This window comes from Corylus avellana, chromosome 7 (assembly GCF_965113065.1).
Source record: "Corylus avellana chromosome 7, dhCorAvel1.hap1.2, whole genome shotgun sequence".
In the NCBI taxonomy this organism is placed as follows: domain Eukaryota; kingdom Viridiplantae; phylum Streptophyta; class Magnoliopsida; order Fagales; family Betulaceae; genus Corylus; species Corylus avellana.
The window spans coordinates 26,723,471-26,748,426 of record NC_142496.1 but is presented as its reverse complement, the minus strand read 5'-3'; the positions used below and the strand labels follow the sequence as shown (position 1 = coordinate 26,748,426).

The 24,956-nt window shown below is 36.6% G+C and overlaps 2 protein-coding genes across 2 annotated transcripts; both read right to left on the bottom strand.

The window, feature by feature from the left end:
- Positions 1 to 794: 794 nt before the first annotated feature.
- On the bottom strand, positions 795 to 13,889 carry LOC132183947 (exocyst complex component SEC3A). Its single transcript, XM_059597419.2, has 25 exons — positions 13,540 to 13,889; positions 13,097 to 13,167; positions 12,591 to 12,671; positions 12,279 to 12,346; positions 12,058 to 12,160; positions 11,820 to 11,965; positions 10,431 to 10,548; positions 10,211 to 10,315; positions 9,590 to 9,691; positions 9,348 to 9,485; positions 8,579 to 8,707; positions 8,403 to 8,483; positions 8,225 to 8,299; positions 6,598 to 6,771; positions 6,383 to 6,524; positions 6,196 to 6,260; positions 5,175 to 5,345; positions 5,003 to 5,082; positions 4,041 to 4,122; positions 2,611 to 2,708; positions 2,393 to 2,501; positions 2,228 to 2,296; positions 1,565 to 1,630; positions 1,396 to 1,485; positions 795 to 1,001 (listed from the first exon to the last, which is right to left on the bottom strand). The coding sequence occupies exons 1-25, from the start codon at positions 13,712 to 13,714 to the stop codon at positions 891 to 893; spliced, it is 2,649 nt and encodes an 882-aa protein (XP_059453402.2). The 5' UTR covers positions 13,715 to 13,889; the 3' UTR covers positions 795 to 890.
- A 1,483-nt stretch (positions 13,890 to 15,372) lies between these two features.
- On the bottom strand, positions 15,373 to 22,317 carry LOC132184450 (Disease resistance-responsive (dirigent-like protein) family protein). Its single transcript, XM_059598091.2, has 2 exons — positions 18,245 to 22,317; positions 15,373 to 18,106 (listed from the first exon to the last, which is right to left on the bottom strand). The coding sequence occupies exon 2, from the start codon at positions 16,138 to 16,140 to the stop codon at positions 15,586 to 15,588; it is 555 nt and encodes a 184-aa protein (XP_059454074.2). The 5' UTR covers positions 16,141 to 18,106; positions 18,245 to 22,317; the 3' UTR covers positions 15,373 to 15,585.
- Positions 22,318 to 24,956: the final 2,639 nt, after the last annotated feature.

The following is a 24,956-nucleotide window of genomic DNA, read 5'->3' as shown; positions in this document are numbered from 1 at the left end:
CTATTGATTTTTTTTTAGCTTTGCTTTTAGGTATAAAAAAAAAAAACTCGAACATAACATAAACAACTGGCCCTTACCAAATCCAAAACGACATTATTTTGGTAAAATTATATATATATATATATATATATATATAAAATGAGAATGTGGATGCTGCATACCTTACCATTATCCGCATCCACATATGTAAATTGTAGTTTTTGTTAATCGTATTTGCATTTAAACTTGCGATTAGAGACCATCTTTTTACCCTCTTATCATCTTTTTATCCAATGTTAATTTTGAAAACCAAAAAACCGTCCTTAGCATTACTCCTTATTTATTCCATTATTCCTTCGTGAGTGTCATCAAGACTACTATAACTTGAATTGATGCGACATTTCACAACACTTTTCATTGAATAAAACACTAGAGTTGTGAAGAAAATAAGGTAATAAACCACGTAACAAACTGATGCACTCGCATGCCAACCCAATCCCACTTCTAAGAATATCGAACTGATGCACTTATGTTTGAGCTTGGGCTTAATTATAGATCAAGTATATATCAAAGGCCGCCATGAACTTGATTTTTAAATAAATAAACACAAACAACCTTAATTATTGTTTATGTTCGTTGACTTAACACACGAACCATCTATTAACAACAGGAACCAACAGACGTGGGGGAAAAGCCTATTCATGCACAATATATATATACCGTGTAATTATACAAGAGTTTATTCAACCTATTTCGACTACCAAGAGATGCTCGAAAATGCTGGTACAGTAAATCAAATTATATGGAAAAATGGGTTAAAAGAATAAATAGAGCAGGCTACACCTCTTTATTCAAAAAGAAACTATTCAAAGATTATACAATACTCTCTCTCTCTCTCTCTCTCTCTCTCTCTACATGGGAGCCAGAAGCTCTCTCATTTCTGCGGCAGATGGGATGGTCTCTGAGGGGTAAATCTTGGCAACAAGTTGAGCAAAACTTTCATACTTGTCTAGGAACTCCTTCTGCCAAAATACAAAACAACCTCCATTAGCATTGTCAACAAGCACCATACTAAGCTCATTAATAGTGTATACAACATTAGGAAATAAGGGATCAAACTCAAAACAGCATATTAACTCTCAGTGACCACATGATATTAGTTTAATTTCTTAACATCCTCAAACAAATGAAGAGCAATCCAACACCAAAAACTACCTAAGGAATGTAGGATGTCTACTCAGTGATGATCTTATCCCTTCATAACTACTTTTCGTTTTACATAACTACTTCAAATAATTAGAATCAGAGTTTTGCAACATCCAGATACCAAATTTCTCACAGTGCCAAAAAACTTATAAAAGAGAGCCTTCAGATACAAAGCCCTGAACATCATTTAGAAAAACAAATCCAACTTACCTTGCACTTATCCCATAAAGAAGGCAACAGTTCCTCTGAAGTTAAATTCTTCTGCAACTTCTTATACATTGCAGCGATGGACTTGTCAACCTGTATCGAGTAAGCCACAATATTATAACCAAAGCATGTTTCAAGCTAGGGAAAGGATAATCTAGGACTAGCCACTTACCCCAGATAAACTGGATTTTAATATCTTTCGGAGATCCATTTTTGACAATCCAAGCTGAAATGGAATCTGAAATTTAAGGAGTAATGATATTATAAGGCACAACATTGAGCGGATTAATAAATGCCAAGGGAAGTTAATAAAAACAATAAAAAATGGCTATAAGAGGGATAGCAACCACTAGAACCAAACAGTTCACATTAAACATCTACATTTAAAATAAACCTAGAACTAAATTACCCTAGTACTGGAGCCAAAAGTGCTTTCTGGATATAAGTCTTAACATGGAGAATAGTACCATGAACAGTTTTTGAATTCATTAAACAGAAGACCATGGCAGAAGTGTTAAATGACAAACTTTGCTACATAATCCCCAACTTTGAGACAGCTTTACAGAGACAAATTATATGGATTTTAAGCTATTCAAGGATGTATTCGTCACCAAACTTAAAGACATTTAAAGAAAAAATAATTTTGAACTTAAAACATCTCTTATTCCAAAAAGTGAGTTGTATTCGGTACAGCAATTACTTCTCAAAAAAAAACATCAAGTGATGTTCTGCATAAATACCAATTAAAGGAATTTAAGATATTCTGAGAAGCTATCTGATTGAACATGCTTAACAAAATATGAACCTAGGATGATACAGTCATCAACATGCTAACCTCTTCTGGCGTGATTGTGTACATCAGATCCTCGATTTTTTTAGCAAACTGGAAAAGTCGCTCAAATTGCTGCAGAAAACGTAATGAGGATGTGGACATTCCCAATAAAATATCAAGATGCAACAAATGTGGAAAAACACTAGGCAATAAAGGTGGATTACTTACATAGTAAATAATCACGCTGATATGACGTGTGCAAGCTTGTTCATAAGCTTCACTTGCCTGGTGATAAAATTTGGCCAATGTAGGCACAACATTGGCCAGGTCATACAAGCTGCATGTAAGTGTTTCTAATCAGCTAAGTGAACTAGATAGAGATTATGAAGCATAACCTTTTTTCCCTTGATACAACTTATAACTAGCCGGCAAATGGGAAAAAATACCTATTCTGAAAAGCTGCATAGTTCTCTAATAGAAATATATCAGCATATTTGGGATCTGTTTGTGCAATTTTCTCCAATGTAACAAACATTATGCTAACCTGTCAAAAAAATCTTCCCAGTGTAAGGAACATATAGATATGCAACACAGTACGTAATAACCAAAACCCCTATTGCAAGAGTTTCATTAAATAAATCAAATCAACAAACATAAGATATTTATTTTTCAAAAGTAATCGACAAATATCATTAAAAGCAACAAACACAAGATATTATCCAAGATAATTAAAAAAACCAAATTAACAAGCAAAAGATATCATCAGCAATAATTATCACACTGCCTGCAGCTCTAATTCTAGATTTGATAATTTGGTGGAAAAGGTTTCTCCCAAAAAAATTTAGATATCCATGGGATGTTGACATCTTGCTTACTACTCTCGTCCCAATAATGCCTGTATTTCATAATACAAAAATGGAAAGGTGGACCATCGTTTTCAACAGCAAAAATGTAGAACAAACGAGAATCGCAAAAATCACATGGCCAAATAAGGCAAAGTGAGGAGAGAGAGAGAGAAGAACCTAGGTGGAAGAGAGAAAGGAGTGGGAAGAGAAAGAGAGAATCATTTTTAATTTTTAATTTTTTTTTTTTTTTTTTTATAATTTGACACTGGGTATCCGAAGCTTTTGCTCCAACTAATCCCGGGGGTGTACAGGCCCTCGGAAAGGAGTTTCCCGCAAATACACCTCGGTTAATTCAAGGGACGAACCCCTAGTCCGATGGTCCCAATAAGTGTGTTGCATGGGTTTCGAACCTAAGACCATGAGGAGTATACTCAAAGTCCCAGACTGTCCAACCACTTGGCCAACCACTTTTCATAATTTATTCCATCAAAGTCTGCCTTCATTGGAATACAAGAGACACTTCAATAGACTACTGGACTAAACCCTAGGGCAACATCCATTTATGGACTTATCTAACATAATATAGAGCAACACCCATTATTGAATTACCCAAAGTAATCTAGGGCAATCACCTATTCATTGAATTACTAAAAACAGCACCATTGACTCTTAAAAAATTAAATAAAACATAAAATTATTAGGACCCAATTAACTCCTTGTACCACACTGCATCAAAAAATTCTTTCCTATCTGTATGGGTTTTTGTCTGGGTGAGCCAAGAGAAAAATTTTCTCTCAAAAGAAACCAACACCTGATAATTAATGAATTATTATTGTGATTTATTACTACTTTTGCTATTACCTTTCGTTTAGAAACCGAATGAAAGGACCTAATTAAAATTTCATTAAAAGAAAGAAAAGGGCAAGCATAACTTGTACTCCTGCCTGTGATAGAGCCATCATGTTGTTCAATGCACTGTACCACTCATTACAGCAATAGCACGAATACATGTTTAAGAAAAAAGTACTTACAAATTTTGTGTATGCTTGATCAACCAAATCCCTAGATTGTCCTTGGATGTACTGCTCCATGCGTGTTGCAAGAGTTGCAAATCTATGCAAAAGCGTGTGCAAAACAGATTGAAACAAACTTAGCCTATGGTTTTGATGGTATTCATTCCAGAAGCATAAAAACCTTTTGCTGCCAAACCATTCTAGCACAAGCAATATCTTTAGCTAATTATGTAATCACTTAAATAATGTAAATTTTCTCAATTTAGCGTTCATTACTAATCTATAACATTTGGGTAATATTTCTGAATCCAGTATGTCCAGTGTAAAATATCCAGAGGCAACACATTACTGAATTTGTTTGTTAATAAATAACCACAAAACATCTTTGACCAATAAAAACTCCTCCAAGTATCACAATCTTCAATCCACCAATACAAAGAGCATATCAACCTCAGTAAGTTTCATGCTCTCAAATCAAGTTGCAAAGCATAACAGTCCTATTAGCTCATTACTCAGCAACTTTGTGCCATATTGGCACAACCGAACTACAAATTTGTAATGTCCAATACTTTACTTGTCCCGTATAAAAGTTCATCCAATTCTACCCATGCCGTAAATGCACCATGATTTCTTTGCCCTTTAAGTGTTAATACTTAGAGAGGACAAACATGGAACATAAACATTATCTACTGTAGTTAATGTGCAATTAATTCATCTCACTGAAGACTGAGAATTGAACAAGATGGCAAATATAAAATGTAGATATTCCCTTGCTTCTACGGCTCATGTATATTTTCAGGAAATTTTGAACAAAAATAAATTAGAAACACAAGCTTCTTATTACTACCCTTTTCTGAATTCTAAATTTCGTATCAGCTAATGAAAAAGTGTAATGTCTAAATTTCAATTGCCATATATTCTCAAGAAGTCATTAATTTGCATCAGATAGAAGAAGCATAAGCCTCCAGTTTCCACTTTACCGTGGAATGTATGATAAGACACCCATCTGCCTAACATTGCGCTCATTCTTTTCAATCTGGTGACAAGCTTCATCCACAAACTGCAGTACAATTCAAAAGTTACATGGATACAAATCATGCTCTTCATAATGCACTTGGCCATGATCTGTTTCTGATTAAAGTTGAAACTTACACGGCTGAACTGCATAGAAATTCTTGACTCTAGGTCACCGAGCAAGAGTCGCACAAATCCTGCTGCGTCCGCTTTCTGACCTGAGAGATAGCGCTCCGTAATTCCATGCATTGATATGCAGCGCAAAGGATCAATCTTGTATGCCCAGTCCACCACAGCATAAAAGTCTTCCTGAAATTCATACAAATTGGCACCTTCTAACAAAACTAAATTAAGCCCTGCAAACCTCCAACCAGTGCCTAGTAAACAACTTTACAAGTAGAATATAGAAGACAGTGATGAAGAAGATGGAGCCACTTTACAACACTCTCCCATGTTATAAAACTTAAAAATTAGACAGAGATAGAAGAAAATCTTAAAATCAAGTGAATTATTAACAGGCACCAAAAAAACATAGTTAGCTTCACTCCAGTATATCTGGGTGCTCTGCATTTTTGTCACTAAAAATTAGTAATACATTGTGTAGAATATCCCCTAGTCAAACCATCATCCCCTTTATCTGTTCCTTTTATTAAGTTGACAACTTGGCTCATTCCATACAAACGACCAGGAGTTGGACCTTTGACCATTTTATAACCCCTCCTCCTCTGTACAAAGAAACCATTTATTCCCCTCCATATATAATTTTCAATATAATCTTACGAACCAACCAGGTACCACTATGTAAACTTAAATTCTTATTGACAGAACCTTGCTTGACATGAATCTCCACTTGACACCTATCAAAATGTGTATAAGGTGACAGAATGCCCTTCAAAAAAGTAACACCTGGCATTACTTCCAGTTCTAAGCTCCTTAGTAATCATCCATTGAGATCCTCATCCTGATTGGATGATCATAATAACACATATTGGGTTTGCAAGTTTTGGCCAAAGAACATGATCTGAATTCTGAAATGACATCCACAAATTTACATGTTTCTCTTTCCAAAAACTAATGGGAACTTTTTTTATAAGGAAAACATGTAAGCAAAAGCAATTGCAAATGCCAAAGGCTCATGTGAGTATAGTGTAAAGATTACTTGGATTCCATCAAGTAAGTTCTGAAGAGATTCATTTAGTGCTGCAAGCTCTGCTGAATTTTTACCTACAAAATAAAATAATTTCATTTTAATGTCACACTTCGAGAACTAAGAGTTGCATAACTTCATAACACGCATCACAGACAAACATAAAAAAGACTAATGGCTGGTTAGAGAAAAAAAATACCAGTTTTACTGTCATTGTCATCAATATCCATAATTCCCAAATCATCGTCGTCGTCATATCCATTTTTATTACCATTAACGAGACCGCCTGGAGGAACAAGGGCAGGAACTTCAAAGCACATGAAGTGCGCAAAAAAAGAACTCTGCAGTTTGCACCATATTAGTACTGAATATAACTTAATTTCTGCAACATATGTATATAATTAGGACTCTAACCTCATCTACAAGGAGTGGGATAAAAATTGTCAGCATCTTGGCATAAGCCTCAGAAACTGTAGAAGTGTCTGCAGCATTCACATTCTGACCAGTACCTGTGGAAGGTTCAAGCCAGACAGTTGGATTTCTCGATGCTTTTGTACTAGCACGAAGCTCATTTGCAAATTCACGAGCCTGTAAATAATTAAAAGAAATGTCAAACCATATTTTATAACTGACTGAAATAATCAATTGTCAGAATTTCCAACAACTAATATCAAACCCAAGATATGGATAACAAGAACAGTTAATTAACTTGTATAAAACACTGTTGCAACCCTAATGTCATCCATCCCTATTTAGAATGAAGACATAAAGAATCACCATAAAGCAAGTTTCACGTATCAACTTAGTGGATGACCCCTCTAAATAATTAATAAGAGACTGCCTAATACAAAGTGTACACAGAACAATTTCTTTAACACAAAGTAGCACCCCATGTTTCGAAGAAGTCAGTGAATAAACATTCATCAAAAAAAAAAAGTTCGGTGAATAAACTAAATTCGAAAAGATGTCAGAGAAAATTTAATGTGTAATCTTCATGCTTCCACCATAGGCAGAATGTTGAAGATAGCAAATGGACATAACAGATTTCACTTTTCTGGTAGGTGGGAGAGGGGGGAAGATGGGGTTTTCTATATGCAAACTCAGCTTCCTGAAAATGAAGTGATGTCCCAGCAAACAAAGTCAAAGTTACCAAAGAAGCCTATGAAAAGTCGTAACAGGGTGTTTGGGAGCCACAGCTGAACAAGCCAGGAGATATGTTTAGCAAATAAGGGGTCTGCATTTATGTGTAAAGTCACTAAACTTAAATTCCAACCATATGGACAGAGCATGGCAATTGGAAAGAAGTACAAAAATAAATATATACGATTGACCAGTGCAATATTAGCAGTTATAACCATATTCAAGTCAACCCTGTTTTGAAGATATCTGATGAGATCAGTTAAACTATCATGCCATGCACGCTGACCTAATCTTTTGCTAGACAAGACAATGACCCAACCTATCTACTAGAGTTTTAAGTTAAATGTTTTCGACTGCTGTGGCTCGTCTTTCAGAAAGCGTGGAGATCAAAAACAAATATATCTGTCAGATAAGACACTTCCAGTCAAGCAAAGCTAGAATAGATAAAGCCAAGCATGCAAAATTGTTCAAATATTGAAGGACAGCTATGCTGGAGCTTTGCAGTTACAGTGGCAAATTTAAAAGTTGAAATTATTCTCTATGAACAAGTAAGGCTGATGATAGCTGAAGCCAATGAACCCCCCTTGAATTACTTCAATTTTAAATTGGTACAAAATTGAATCAGCGCAAATGAGGCAGCAATTCAACCTCCTATTACCAAATGGATAGTGATCACAGATTTACTATAAAAGAATGCAGTTATTCTCCAGTTGATTGGCATGTATATGCAGAAACCTAGCCTGCCCATGATAAACCATAGGGATTAAGAGAAATCATAGCATCTAGCTCTTCACTTAAAAATAAAGTTCTACAACCTTAACATGAGATGAATATATTGACAGTATATACTAAAACTAAACTAAAATCAAGATAATGTTATAGAAGATTTGTGTTCCCTGACCTCCCGACGAAGAAGCAAGTTTAGGGAGCTACAATAAGCTTTTCTCAGTGAACCCAGGCAATTCTTATCAAGACTCTGCACATACAAACAGTTAAAATAATGAGGAAAAGAAGCACATGCGGGCATGTGTGCAGACAAATAGCTTTCAACATTTACTGCAATTTGCCTCAAAATTGACCTTTAAATGTTGTAGAAGGCGAGCGTATGTCCTGCATTTGTATCGCAAATCAGCATGATCAGGCCTCTTTAACTGTCCCCGCTGTTCAAAAAAGCAAACAAGCAATGCGTAGAGTTAAACCACAAAAATTATTATCATTCCCAAGTAAACAACATGATGACAGGGAAAAGAAGTACCTGAGAAAAGTAACTCTTGTCGGCTATCATGAAGTCCACCAGGCTGGCAAAGTAGTTTCTCAAAAACTCAGAAGCTCTCCTGACAAATGTACTTTTTAACTTTTCAAGCTCTGCTCGCTTCTCTTTAACCTATGAAATTTCGGCCACTACCATTAAAATGAGACAATTTGCAGAATATATTGTATTCTAAAAAAGTCATTCTGATATGGCTCCATGGGCCATGATTAATAAAGAACATATTAGCCAATTATAAAGTTTTTCTCTAATCTTGATTCCAATATCAACTGCCAGTATCTTGGCTACGTATTTATTTTTTTTTCTCTTCTATGTATTTATTATCAAACCATGGTCCTCATGGTATCCGCTATGGAGTGGGAACTTAAAATTTTCTGTAGCTCTACTTCATCGTTACAGCTGCCCCATCCCCTCCAACACACACACAAACACAAAAAGCCATAAAGAGTAATCACGCTTTTCATTATAGGTAAACACAACACATGCACCCATACAAGAGTGAACCTGTGACCTCACCCCCCCATCTGTGGGGGAAGGAGATGCCATTTGGCCCAAAGATCATTGACAGCTAAAGTTATCTCCAAATTCTGGAATTTTCAGATCATATGGATCGTCCCACAATATTAGTCCATTCTATAGCTTATAGAAAGAACAATGGAAAGTTCTATATTATCTAGAACAACAGCCTGCTAGACCACATAATTGATTAAAGAAGAAAAAATATGAAAAACAAAGAAAAAGGCTGAGTGCATACAGCTCGCATGTTTGCATAAGTGGGATCCAAATTAGGTACTTCAAGGCCACGCAAAGCACCAGTTAGCCACTCACATGCTTCTATATTTTGAAGCATACAAGCCTCATCAAATGAACCTCCTGTCAAACATGCTGCATACTACAACCAAGGAAATGTCATTAGAAAGACCAACAAAAGCCTAAACAACTGAACCAAACTCACACAAGTAATCCAATTTTTAAAAAGAAAGATCAACAAAGTACCTCTGAAGGGACACGCAATCGTTCTAGAAGCTTATCAAGTTCCTCAATGAGAGATTTATTATTCACAGATTGCATCTCCAACTTGTTATTGCGGGTTTCTATCTGGATATGAATCAAGAAGGTTACAGGCCAACTTAAGAAGAGTCAAGCACACAAGTTAATAACTTGCATGTCCAAAATCTTGCTAAATACATAACTTTCAAAAGCAAAAACATCATTTAGTGTGATTAGCCATGTTGGTGACATGGCATATAGAGCAATTACTCTTTAGACAAACCCTAATACAATTATGATAGCAATTCAAGTCAAATCCAGCAGGTGGCTGCAATAAAGCTGCATTTTTTTCATCAACAAAGTCCCAAGTGACCAAAACCTCAGGCAGAAGGCAGCTACATGGCCTTGAGCAGGGACACATTGATAAATATGCGCGTCTTTGTGCGTGCACGGTTTTTTTTTTTTTTTTTTGTGGGGGGGGGGGGGGGGTTGGCGGCGGCTATATCATTTTAGTTGAGTTTAAGAATGTGGTTTGTTCCCTTACAAGCTAGGTAAACAAAAAAGTGGGCCAGCCAGGAATACAAGAGAAACATCACATGAACACAATTAGTATGTAGAAGTCCCTACCGACTCAATGTCCTCTCTCATGTGCCTAAGTTTCACATTAAAGATGCCTAACCATTCATCCATGTCGTCAACACAATTTGTTGCTGCTTCAAGCCCTTGCAATACCTGCAAGACCCACAAATCAAAAATAAATCACAATGCTAGCTGTCATCTTTAAGTGATAACCATAAACAGCAAAACCATTCATCAAGTGTTCCAGAAAAAAGAGAATAAAAATCACCTCATCTATCAAAGGTTCACTTTCCAAAATGGCATGCACATTTGCAGCTTCCAAAGCCAGAAGCTCTCTCTTCAACCTTTCAGAAAATGCCTCTGCCTCGCCGATGCCCATGACATAACTGCAAGCCACACCATTTTTGGAAAACTCAACCATATTGAGAGAGTTTTAACAAATAGAACTATAAGAGTGGTGCAAGAAAGGTGGTAATTGGCTTTCTTTTTCAGTAATAACCAGAATTAGCATTTAAGAATTTCAAAAAGTAGGAGTATAACACTACAACTCTCAAACTATTCTTCATCAATCAAGAAAAATTAGGATGCAATCAGCAATTCCTTCTTCAACAAGAACATGAAATCCAACCCAAGCCCTAGGTCTACCAAACTTCGGGACATTAACAGAATATGGAACTAAAAGAAAATAAAATAACATCCTGCAAATCCTCTATGTAAAAGCTAGACGAGAACAAAAAGGGAGTGGCCCACTTGGCATTTTCTTTAGCACAAAAGCTGTATGAAATGGATATTTCTTGGTCCACTAGTGCCTACAAAATCAGAAGACAATTGTGTACATAGCTTTTTATGGCCAGTTATGCTTGATGGAATAAAAATTGCATTGTGAAGAAACATTGAACTGCAATATTATGATTTCACTTAATTAGACGTGGCAAACATTAATTCTGTTTATTGCACTCGTGGGATAATGTAGATACACTTGATATTAACATGAGGTAAATTCAAGAATACTGGCATTGTCGCATGCACTGTATATACCAGATAATCCACCAGTAGGAGAGGTTTATTCAAGTTGAAGGCACCACAATGTCAGGATGACGCCAAAATAAACATAGGTAAAATCTTTTAAAAATGTGTGAACTACATTTAAAAGAATAAATTACTAACCTATCACAGTGTGTACTGGCATCAATGCAGATTGCAAACCCCAGCTAATTTGCATGTCTAAACTATTTATCAAAAAGCTCACATGCCTAAACCCATTTCCATTTATCTAGACCTCAAAGCATAGATTCTAAACAATTGAAGTCAAAGTATGGTCTCCACCTTTAAGCTCCTGTTTTTGATGTTTTGTTTGAAATTGAAACTCATACTGTTGAGAAAATTTCAATAGTCTTGTATTGTTAGTATCGAATGACAACAGGCACTCTTTATCAAATATCAACCATCCATCCCCAATTATTCAAACAACAGTAGAAGACACAAATAAATAGTCCAATCTCAGAACAAAGAAAGCTAACAATACAAATATTCCCAAAAGTAACATGACAACAGACAATCTTTATCAAATATCAACCATCCATCCCAAATGAATCTAACAACAGAAGGCCCAAATAAATATTTCCACCTCAGAACAATGAAAGCTAACAATACATACGTTCCCAAAAGCGCCTCCATATCCTCCTCCTCAGCCTGGGAGACAAGTTCTTTTTCAACGGTCACTTTCAAGTCACTTTCAGTCACTGCCGTTGCGACTGGCCCATCCTGTATGTTCCTTTGAGTACTCGCTACGGGTGTATTTTCCTATTCAACGGATAATGAAATGAGGTCTAAGTCTGTTAGACTGTAAAACTTCACATGAGATAATCAGAATGGAAGAAGATCATCATATACACCTTCACCCAAAGAGCCATCTCCACAACATCTATGCCAACAACTTTGGGAAGACGACCCAGTACATCTTTGCAGATATTTAAGATACAAAACAAAAGGCGGTTCCTATAAGAAAATATATGCATAGAGAGAATCAGTAACTAAATACAATTTATTCCCTAGGCAACGTGATAACACCATAAAATAGGATATACTTAAGTGTGCATTGCTCCCATGAAATTACCTATCATCAATATTGCGCATGGTCCATTGAGGTGGAGCAACACTTTGGCTTCTGAGGTTGTCGAAACCCTATAAGAATTTCAATCAGAAGCTAAAGGAAGAAAGAGTCTGTGTTTGTATGGGTATTGTAGGTACATACACTAAGAAAATAAAAACCAATCTTCAGAGATTTCGAGTAAAAGTTTCCTCTTATTTTGGTAGAGTGCTACATGCATATTCTTTGACACAAACTGTCCTCAGGCAGTGTTTAGACAATTAGAATCCACATGTAACATAGAGTTGTATGAAAGGCACATTAGAGATTCAGCATTACCAGCGTAAATGTAAATCCACTGGGATCATTTGCTATAACCTCAACCTTCGACAGATGCTTTAACTTGTACAATTTTGCAGGCTGCAGATGCAAGCAATTTCCTCAAAAAGTTAAATTAAAAAGATGATTGAAAAGATTTACAGAATCAAAAATAGATAGGAAGTAATGCAACTCACTTTTGACACAAACTATCCACTCTTTTCAAATTTTATTTGAGTGGATAGGAAGTAACATTGCCTTCTGTCACCAATGCTTATTCTCTTTTTCCAAAGTGCATAATTTTGTTAGATCACACAAGCCTATAAATTGGCAGAGCCAGCCTCATGGATCCTAAACTTACAACCAAACAGCTGACAGGCTGTGGTCAGCAATGATCACATGCACATTGGGCTTTGGTGAGGCTTGTGTTCATATTACTATGCCTATATCCATTTTAGGATAATAGAGTTCAAAAACATTTTGAACAGTTCTGTAATGAATTAAATCAAAGTAAATTTGAAAATTACCTCAAGAACTCCTCCAGTGGAATATTTCAAGACTCGAAGAAAAGCTTTTATCCGCTGACCTTTCGATTTTGCTGCACTATCCACACACATTCATTAACTATGCCACACAAATCAAATTCCATAAATGAAACTTGCGGATCATTTTAACATGTGGTAGATTAAACATCTCTATGTGCATGTATGTGAGGGTGTATACATATATATCATTAGGAAACATCTGAATGATTAATCACCACTTCTGGGTGAACTCTATGTGGCACCAATTTAAATTTACAATGAACCGCATTTTCGCTTTCAACATTCCCCAACGACACAAGCTCAAAAGAATTGAAATTAATCGTATTCCAGTCAAACGGGACAAAATTCACATCTTAAATTGGGATAAAACTGACAGATGAGGATAATCACATAGCTCAAGAGCAAGAAATGGTAGTACTACGCACTGGAGAGAGCGAGAACCCTGGGCTTGGCCATCTGACGGCCTATCTTGCCGGACTTGCCCCAGATCCCTCGGCTCTTGGCCACGCGGATCGACATCACGATCTTCTGCTTCGTTCCCTCGATCGCGGCCTCGCATGCTCGCCTCAGCTCCTCGTCGTCTGCGCTCGATTTCGCCATTTTTTTGATTTGTGCCTTTCGACTCTTGGATTCACACAGAAAAAAAGAGAGAAATATCGGTGGGAAATGGAAGCGAAAATTGAAGAAAAAAAGTCGTGCATGTGCGAAAAAAAATAAATAAATAAAGTTCGGGTTCGTAGAATTGTTTACGGGTCAGTTATTGGGTCTTATGACAAACTGGGTCTGGGTTCGTTTCTTGCAATTGTTTTGTTTGAAAAAGTGTTCAGATTTAATATAAAAATGTGAAAAATATTTGAAAAAGTATTTTTTCAGTGCAGTTCATATTTAAAAGGACAATGCTAAATATAAAATAAGTCCTTGAATAAATGCGCATGTATAGATAACTCTTTTTTTTTTTTCTTCTTTTTTTTTTCCTTTTTTGCTTTATAAAGCCTAAGTATTTTGCAATTTTTAATTGGATCCTTCTTATGTTTTCCTGTCCAAATAATTGACATCCGTGAGTGCCACATCATAATTTTGTCATCTCAAATTAATTTTTTTTTAAATTAAAATATTTATAAAAAAAGTCACCCGGCGTCTTTTAAGGGAAGAGTGGTCGAGCAATCTATACAATCTCAAAGAAGGATCTCAATTGTTGAAGGGCAACTAAAGCTAAGTGAGGCTTGAGCGACCACCAAGTAAAGAGATAAGGGGGTGGGCGTGTATAGCCACCCCTCGCACAAATGGTGACTCACGCAGCCAACCCCACCTCAGGAAGGTAGCTTGCGTGGCTAGGGTTGGCTATACAAGCCACTCTTTTTGTATATAATTATGACTTATTACTTGGTATAGATTAAATTTAAAATTTTGCTACTTTATGTTACATAAACATGCACGTGTATAAAGAGACTATAGTCTATATATATATAGTGATACTTTCTCAATGGCTCTCTCTCCTAAATAGATATGGTATTGCAAACACCATTTGATTTTATGACATAAGAAATGATCGTCTTTCCGGCATTTAGGATATTTAACTTATGTACTTAGAATGTGTTTGGTACTACGATTTTGCCTAATCAAAATAGTAGAAAAATGTATTGTTTGAGGTGCGTTTTTAAACAATTGGAATTTGAAAATGTTAAAAATAAAATAAAAATATGTGCTTTCAAATAGTAGACAAATGGATGTCATTCAATATTTTTTAGTTTCATAGGAAGCACATTTTTAAAATCCATAATTTAAAGGCTAAATTGTAATTTTAAATGTCAAATTATAATTTTACCAAACGCTTAGCTACGTTTTTAAAAATTACATTTTCAAATCGCACGTTTTCAATTTGCAAACTCAAACAAGCCCTTACTAAATAATTCCCTATACTTTATTATTTAAATGGTATAAGAAAATAATACCGAAAGTTATTATAATTTTTATTTGAATAAGAAAGGAAAAAGTAATCCTACAACAACATTTAAAGAAATCTACTGCAAATGCTCTTTAAGTGATTTTGGTTTATTACAACGCGTGGTTCCCTTTGATGAGGAGATGTCATATGAATTAACATTCCAAAACAGTTTGCCCGACAACTAGAATTACCATGTCAAACTCATTTGAGACTGTTTTGCTTACGAGATATTGTTGTTCTCCTATGAAAATCTTATGAAATTAGGCTATATCAATAAAATTTGAGCATCCAAATTTCAGGAATTCCAATCTATCAACTCAAAAATAGATTAATATTGAACCCCACTTTCATGAATGTCGCAATAGTGAGCTATAACTCATATGGTCTTAATTATATATGTCTACAAACAGGCCTTGAGCCTCCTTTGAGATTCTTTTACATTGTGGACTTTCTCCTGTCAAGAAAGGATTATAAATATACTGCAAACAAAAAAATTAAGCAAGACAGTAACATTCCAGAATCATCATCATCCTGGGATTGTCTGTGATCGATTTGGAAATCTAAGTTGAAGTTTTACGCGGTAGGATGCATCCACGGCGGATGGTTGGCGATCGGTCTGAGCAAAAACAGCAAGCCCACGTGCAAAGGCAAAAGACCCTGTCCCGCCCACCACAGTGAGCTGTTCTCTGTCCTTATGAGCAACATGCTTGGCCTCGACACTAAGGCTGCCGGAGTACTCTGACGTGTCGAAGGTCAGATATATGATATTGAATGCCGAGTGAGCAAACTCTTCGACAGGAACTATGAAGCTCTGGGCTTTTCCCACGACCCGGGAAGTGTTCTCAGGTCCCTCTGTGAGCGTGCGATGAAAGATGAATGCTTCGGCATCTGATCTTGCCACGGGCTGCGAGGTGGAGCTTACAGTGTGCGGTTGTTGGATGTAGAGGGACAGAGCCAGCCATGGCGGCCTTGTGTGGGTCTTTGATGACTTTCTGTGGGGCGTCGGCGAGAGAAAAGCCAATAGAAGGACTACCAAGATGGCCAAAGAGACCGTGGTGCAAAATATAACTCTAGCAAGCATTTTGCAGCAGGGGTCTCCTTATCAAAAATCAACATTTCTTCTGCACTTTAATACTTCAATGGGTAAAGTAAACGTTGGTGAAGTGAACTTACTCCACATTGCTAGATGTTTTGGCAACCTAATCCATTTCTTCAACCTAAACCAATCATATTAAATGCCTTCTTCCCTAAGTTGAGTGGCACTTTATGGTTAAGAGGCTAGAATTTTATAGTGTTCTGCTCCTGATGATCCAGGAAAGGCTGGAGTATGTGTCTTTACATCCCCCTTGATTGAGAAATATGAATCAGAATTGGCTGTCCTTGGCGGAATTGAATCACATGGTGTTGAAGCAATTTTTTTCAACCACTGGACTAGTTATGAGCTACCTGCAAAATAGAAAAAGTGGTTACCGAAAATCCATCGGTCCCCAGGAGGACCGTGAACACTCCGATGCTTAAGTCAGTATATTATTTGAGAATAAACTGAATGAAGAAATTTTTCGGTAGAGAGTGCGTATCTTAGCATGTGCGTTTTTTTTTTATGAGACTTCATAGAGATGCAGTTATTTTCCATGGAGCGGACTTGTGCCATTACTTTCAAGTAGTGAGTAATTATTCCCCGTATAATGCTCTATCTTAGTGGGATTGCTTGAGTGGGACAATGATATCTGTAGCTGATAGCCGTAATCCATGCTCTGACAATGAAGCGGAATAGTAACATAGTAACAGAACATATCAAGAGATTAGCTGATCGAAGGAACAGAGCTCCTGCTAGAGCTGCACAACTTAATCAATCAATGCTGGAGATTATTCCACCTACAGGTTGGTCTCGAGCTTGAGCTGATCCTAACGGGAAATACATCTTTATTTTGTCATTTGCATTGGGAAAGAACATCTTAATGCAAGGAAAGTCATGAGAGGAAGAGAGGCCAAGGCACGAGATAAAATTCGAGAACACTGGATGAAAAATTCCCAGCCAAAGTGACTAACAGATTAATTAGAAAGGGCACCTAGACTAATCAGCACAACACATAAGAAAGGGGACCTAGAGTATTCTCTTTTTGGGGATCCAAAAGCTACATTTTTTTTTAAGCATGCGACTCTATCTTAGATAACTGCCTTATGTTTGTTGTTGGAGCCTCCCATCGAAAAATCCGTACGCATTTTTTTCCCTTTTGAGACTAATTTTTATTAGTTTGCCAAACAGACCCTATTTGCCCACTCTTGGATAAACCTGTCAAAAACCAAAAGCTAAAAAATGCAGTTGCAAGCATAAAACCACAATGACTATCCTTATTATCCCTGTAATATTAGGAAGAGAAAGTACAGCTTCTCGCCAAAGTCCCAATACACCTCCTCCCTAGTACAAAAAAGCACTAATAAAGATACTTCATGTATACATATTAACATTAACCTCTTTAAATATCATAATTTAAGGAATTGGAAACCACAAATCATAAAAATATTATATGCCCAAGCGATCCAATAACACAGGAGATAAAAACATTACTTTGGAACCCTATCCTCTTAGAGCATGCAACTCTTACACAACTGCCAAATCAATAAATCACAACACTGACTAAAGCTCCAATCTGAAATGAGTACACCAACTTGATATCCTAACAAGCTACATTAAGGTACAAAGAAGAACAGTTCCATTGAATACCAAAGACAAGCGAAACTATGCTAGATGCTACAGAGCTGCAAAAGGCCATCCCTCACCAGATTCTATAAAATAAAAGAAACAAAGAGCGGATCATGTTTATAGAACAGCATATTGTGAAACCTCTCAGCAACCATGAAATGAGAATGTGAAACTCCATTGTTTATTAGAGAGAGAGCCGCTCACTTAATTCTGCAGGCTTTACAGACAAATACGAGAAAAAGACGAGGATTCACAAAGTCAATTGCTCGAACATCAGAAAGCCCAAATCACATCCCTCATCATCAGAGCATATAGAGTCAGATGTTACTTGGAGCTCGAACATCTGTATAGAACATTGAAGGCATTCACTTGCTTCAACTAATCTCAGGCAACTGATCGACTTGGAATTTGATCAGGCAACAATCTCATACCATGCAGAGATTAAAACAAATCTAGAAACAGAGGTTAATTCCGTGCAAACCTCATTCGCTGCCCAAAGATGATTATCCACAGAAATCGGGGCTAAGTTCTAGTTGTTCAGCACCAGCAGCATTAAGAAAACCCAAATCAAAATTCAAGTAGACATATCAACATCAAATTCTTTAAATATCATAATTGCAGCAACTGCAAACCACAAATCACAAAACTGCTACATGCCTGAACCGTCCAAGAACATAGAAGACGTCCACAACTCTGAACCCTAAACCTATGCTCCATTCTGCCTTCTGCGTTAGAAGTTGCATGCAACACGAAAACAAGAAGCTAGGAAAAGTACGAGTAGATGCTGGTAGAAGCAAGAACCAGGACAAACATGCTGAGTAGTGCAGGAACACCTCGAAATGGGTTTAAATCTCGGGATGAATACACTGCTTTCATTTTTCTAACTTTTTGAGGAACTCACCAAAAATTACTGTTTCAGTTTCTCATTCAATTGCCCTTTGTACAAAATGAGCGATCCAAAACTCTTCTTGTCATACTGATCAGAAGCATAAGCAGTCTTAACATTTTATAATTCTATTCTAAGAACAGGCATTTCACTGATTCACGAGAACTAAAGAGGAGGAAAAAAGCATTTCACTAATTTCTGCAGAAATACTAACTTCAAAACCTCTTGCTCAATCACGAAAAAGCCCAAATCATATCCTTCACCTGTCAACAGATCAACGGCATATTTTCAAACAACTACCTCATCAATATCCCAAAAAACTTCATGAAATAGGAAACTACAGGTCACAAAACCATGAAACAAACATCACAGGCAAAAGAAGCTATGTTACTCGGTCATCAATTATCTGCCCAGAATTGGAAAAACGTTAGGTTGCAGACCTGGTTGACACCCGCTGACTTACTTTGTGTAATGTAATGAGCATTAATCTGAGATTACCACCGATCAGAGACAAGTCCAGCAATGTAAATTTAAGTCAACCCAAATCTCAACAAGCCTAATGTCAATCACAAGAAGATAAAGCAAAACCTGTGTTTTTACCGTCCAAAGATGATTTTGCACAAAAATTGAAGTCCAAAGGCCACACTGGTTATTCGCCCCAAGGAGTCAAACTAAAATACCAACAGAAACACGATGACAGGACAAAGGGAGCCTAACTTCATTCCAGAATTCCTGATTCCCTTGGAACATAATGTCTAAGAAAAGCGGCCACATGCCACAACATTAAAGCAAGAACAAAGAAAAATTTAACAAGCAGAAAGAATTCCTTATAAAACAAAAGGAAAAGAAAACTTATTGCCACATCAAACTCCGTTGACCAGGTACAAGAAAGCCCCAATCAAAATCTCCTCTCCCTCCAGACATATTAGCACCAAATTCTTCACACTAAGAAATACAAGAATAGTGAAACCGATAATCAAAGGACAAAATCAAACAATATAATATATTTCCAAATCCATAACTCCTCTGCATTAGGACACAAAGAAAGAAGCAAAAGTCCACCCTTTACTCTCCATGCTGAAATAAATCTTAATCTTTAACAATGGAGATTCTACCAGAGAACAATCAACACAATTTGTAGCGATCTTAGCTGTGAAAGATTAACATCATATTGAAAGAAATCATGATCATCTTGGACAAGGCACGCACTGAATTCCTTTGTGTTGTGTAATGAGCAGCAATATGAGATTACCAATTAGTTACACAAATCCAGCAATGTAACATAAATCAATCCAATTCTCAAAATGATTAACTCATGTCAAAATCCTGTGCTTTTACTGTCCAACATCAGATGGTTTTTCGCAGAAATTGAAGTCCAAAGGCAATGTTCTGGTTATTAACCCCAGGAGTCCAGGAAAATATCAACAGGAGGATGAAGTGACAGCACAAGTTCATTCTAGATTCATGATCCCCTTGGAACATAATGCCTAAGAAAAGCTATCACAGGCCACAGCATTAAAACAAGCAGAACGAATTCCTTATAAAAAGGAGGAGAAAAGATAACTTATCCCCACAACAAACTCTGTTGACCAGGCACAAGAAAGCCCCAATCAAAATCTCCTCTCCTTGTATAAATTTTAGCACCAAATTCTTCAAACATATTAACTCCCCACCATAGCATTCGGATGCATAAGAAAGAAGCAAAAGTACACTTTACTGCCTCAAATAAATTCTACTTCGACAAACAGTATCATGCAAAAGTGATCCCCACCATATTGAAAGAAAGCCTTAGTCTTTAACAAAGAAGATTCTCCCCCAAGAACGATCAACACCACCTGTAGCGATCTTAGCGGCAAATGATAAACAAAATATTGGGCAAAACAAAATTTGTTACAAGCATGATGGGAATTCTCTAACAGCAACGAATCCAAACCTAACACAAAGAAGATCTTCTCTGAAAGGGGACATCAGACGTATGGAAAGAAACACTAAATTGTGACGAAGAAAAGCCCCATGAAGCAATAATTGAATATCGAAAGAACCCCCAATCTATGACGAGTAAAATTCTCCCAGCAGGCAATCAACAAAAAAATTTCGGAATAAAACCCAAATTCGTCACAAAGATGATAGATCAAGTGGTGGTGATGCACCAAAACCTAACACGAAGATCTTCCCCGAAAGCAATCATGAAAGTCTTGACTCGATGAAGAAAACCACCTCTGAAAGCAATCACTTACATATTGAAAGAACCAGAACCCTAATCTGTGACGAAGAAAATCTACCCTGCAAGCTATCAACAAAATGTTTTTGGCAAAAAAAACCCAAAAATGATGGAATCAAGTAGCGATGCATCACCTAACACAAAGAAGAACCGCGATGAAATCAATCACCAGCATCTTCAAAAAAAACCCTTATATGAAGAAGACAACCTTTCCTAAAGCATTTGCCACCATTGAAAAAGAAGCCCTAACAACAATCAACAAAGTTACGAAGAAGACAAGGAAAAGGTACATGTCTGAGAGAACAGCATATAGCATACTTCTAAACAATAAGTGGAATAAAGAGGGAAAAAGAAAAGCATTTCACTTATTTTTGCAGAAAGTCCAAATTCACAAACTCTATTGCTCAAACACGAGAAAGCCCAAAACCCAACCTCCACCTGTGAATAGATCAACGTTCAAACATCTTCCTCATTAGTTATCCCAAAAACTTCATGAAATAGGAAACTACACTTCACAACACCAAGAAACAAACATCACCAGCAAAAGCATATGTTACTCTGTGCTTAAAAATCCTCCCAGTACTGTAAAAACGTGAGATTGCAGACTTGCTTGACATACCCACGACTTTCTGTGTAATGTAATGAGCATTAACCTGAGATTACCAATTAGTGACACCAGTCCAGCACTGTAACTTAAATCAATCCAAATCTCAAAACACCAAATGCCGATCACAAAATGATAAGGCAAAAACCTGTGTTTTTACAGTCCAAAGGTGGTTTTGTGCAGAAATAGAAGTCCAAAGGCCACATCCGGGTTATTCGCACCCAGGAGTCAACATACCAAACACAACAGGAGGACGAAGGGACAACCAAACTTCATTCTAGAATTGAGGATCCCCTTGGAACATAATGCCTAAGAAAAGCAATCACAGGCCACAACATTAAAACAAGAACAAAGAAAAAAAATAGAACAAGCAAAAAGAATTACTTAAAAATTGACAGGAAAAGAGAACTTATTGCCACATCAAACTCTATCGACCAAGAAATTGAAAGCACCAATCAATATCTTGGCCATCTTTGTAGATATATTAGCACCAAATTCTTCACACAGCTTTTCAGAATTACAAGAAAAGTTAAACCAAGAATCAGTAACACACAATCAACAAAACCATACAACAGTTTTACATGATCAAAATGATAATAAATGGCAATGCGATCAAAGCTCCAATCTACATAAAAGTCGCAACTAAATGATCAAACTGAAAATTTTAAGTTTTAAAATATGTGAAAAGTGCAATTAGATGGTGGTAGAATCAACAACCAGAACAAACATACTGTGCACCGCTGCTTTTCATAAAAAGCTGCACAAACTCAACCTGAAATACATGCAATCCACACGCACCACGTGTCAAATACCAAGCAATTGAAATTTCTAAACTTATGATAGCCAAGCCAGCAAACTATAAAGATAAAACATTTATGCTGATTTTTAAAAAAAAAACAAAAAACAAACAAACAAACAAACAAACAAACCGATACCAATACCAACAAGCCAACTTCGCAAGAACCCAAAGTTGTAAAAAGCCGATTCGCAGCAAAATCTATAAAATAAATCAAAAAATGGAATAGAGAAATGTCTGAGTGAACAGTATATAGCAGACATCTAAACAACACATGGAATAAAGAGGGGGAAAAAAGCAGTTCACTAATTTCTGCAGAAAGACCAACTTCAAAATCTCTTGCTCTATCAAGAGAAAACCCAAATACCTCCACCTATAAACAGATCAACGACATATTTTCAAACAACTTCCTCATCAGTATCCCAAAAAACTTCATGAAATAGGAAACTACACGTCACAAAACCATGAAACAGATATCACCCGCAAAAGAAGCTATGTTACTCAGTCTTCAAATATCCGCCCAGAACTGGAAAAACTTTAGATGCAGACCCGGTTGACATGTAAGGCACCCACTGGATAACTTTGTGTAATATATTAAGCATTAATCTGAGATTACTGAATAGTTTTACACAAGTTTACCAATATAACTTAAAACAATCCAAATCTCAAACTGCTAATGTCAATCACAAGATGTTAAAGCAAAAACCTGTGTTTTAACTGACCAAAGATGATTTTGCGCAGAAATTGAAGTCCAAAGGTCAAAACATCAAGACGAATTGTTAAGAAAACAAATTATACAAGCAGAAAGAGAGGTTAATTCCATGCAAACCTCAAAATGCTTAAGTTGCGCCAATCAAGAGGATACAGCAAAACCCTGTTCTTACGCTGCCCAAAGATGATTATCCACAGAAATCAGGGCTAAGTTCTAGTTGTTCAGCAACAGCAGCATTAAGAAAACCCAAATCAAAATTCATGTAGACATATCAACATCGAATTCTTTAAATATCATAATTGCAGCAACAGCAAACCACAAATCACAAAACTGCTACATGCCTGAACCGTCCAAGAACATAGAAGACGTCCACAACTCTGAACCCTAAACCTATGCTCCATTATGCCTTTTGCGTGAGAAGTTGCATGCAAACAGGAAAACAATTTAATAATTTTAAGACTAAAGAAGAAGCTAGGAAAAGTATGATTAGATGATGGTAGAAGCAAGAACCAGGACAAACATGCTGAGTGCAGGAATACCTCGAAATGGGTTTAAATCTTGGGATCCATACACCTACCGCTTTCATTTTTCTAATTTTTTGAGGAACTTACCAAAAATTACTGTTTCAGTTTCTCATTCAATTGCCCTTTATACTAAATGAGTGATCAAAAACTCCTCTTCTTGTCCTACTGATCAGAAGCATAAGCAGTGTGATATTTTATAATTCTATTCTAAGAGCAGGCATTTCACTGATTCACGAGACCTAAAGAGGGGGAAAAAAACATTTCACTAATTTCTGCAGAAAGACCAACTCCAAAAACTCTTGCTCAATCACGAGAAAGCCAAAATCATATCCTCCACCTGTGAACAGATCAACGGCATATTTTCAAACGACTACCTCATCAATATCCCAAAAAGCTTCATGAAATAGGAAACTACACGTCACAAAACCATGAAACAAACATCACAGGCAAAAGAAGCTATGTTACTCGGTCTTCAAATATCCGCCCAGAATTGGAAAACTTTAGATTGCAGACCTGATTGACACCCGCTGACTTACTTTGTGTAATGTATTAGCATTAATCTGAGATTACCACCAATTAGAGACAAGTCCGGCAATGTAACTTTAAGTCAACCCAAATCTCAAAAAGCCTAATGTCAATCACAAGAGGATAAAGCAAAACCTGTGTTCTTACTGTCCAAAGATGATTTGGCACAAAAATTGAAGTCCGAAGGCCACATACTGGTTATTCGCCCCAAGGAGTCAAAACTAAAATACCAATAGAAACACAACGACAGGACAAAGGGAGCCTAACTTCATTCCAGAATTCCTGATCCCCTTGGAACATAATGTCTAAGAAAAGAAGCCACATGCCACAACATTAAAGCAAGAACAAAGAAAGATTTAACAAGCAGAAAGAATTCCTTATAAAAAGGAAAGGAAAAGAAAACTTATTGCCACATCAAACTTGGTTGACCAGGTACAAGAAAGCCCCAATCAAAATCTCCTCTCCCTGTAGACATATTAGCACCAAATTCTTCACACTAAGAAATATAAGAATAGTGAAACCAATAATCAAAGGACAAAATCAAACAATATAATATATTCCAAATAACTATGAAACCATAACTCCTCTCCATAGCATTAGGACACATAAGAAAGAAGCAAAAGTCCACCCTTTACTCTCCATGTTGAACGAAATCATAATCTTTAACAAAGGAGATTCTGCCCGAGAACAATCAACACAATTTGTAGCGATCTTAGCTGTGAAAGATTAACATCATATTGAAAGCAATCATGATCATCTTGAACAAGGCACCCACTGAATTACTTTGTGTTGTGTAATGAGCAGCAATATGAGATTACCAATTAGTTGCACAAATCCAGCAATGTAACATAAATCAATCCAATTCTCAAAATGCCCAACTCATGTCAAAATCCTGTGCTTTTACAGTCCAACATCAGATGGTTTT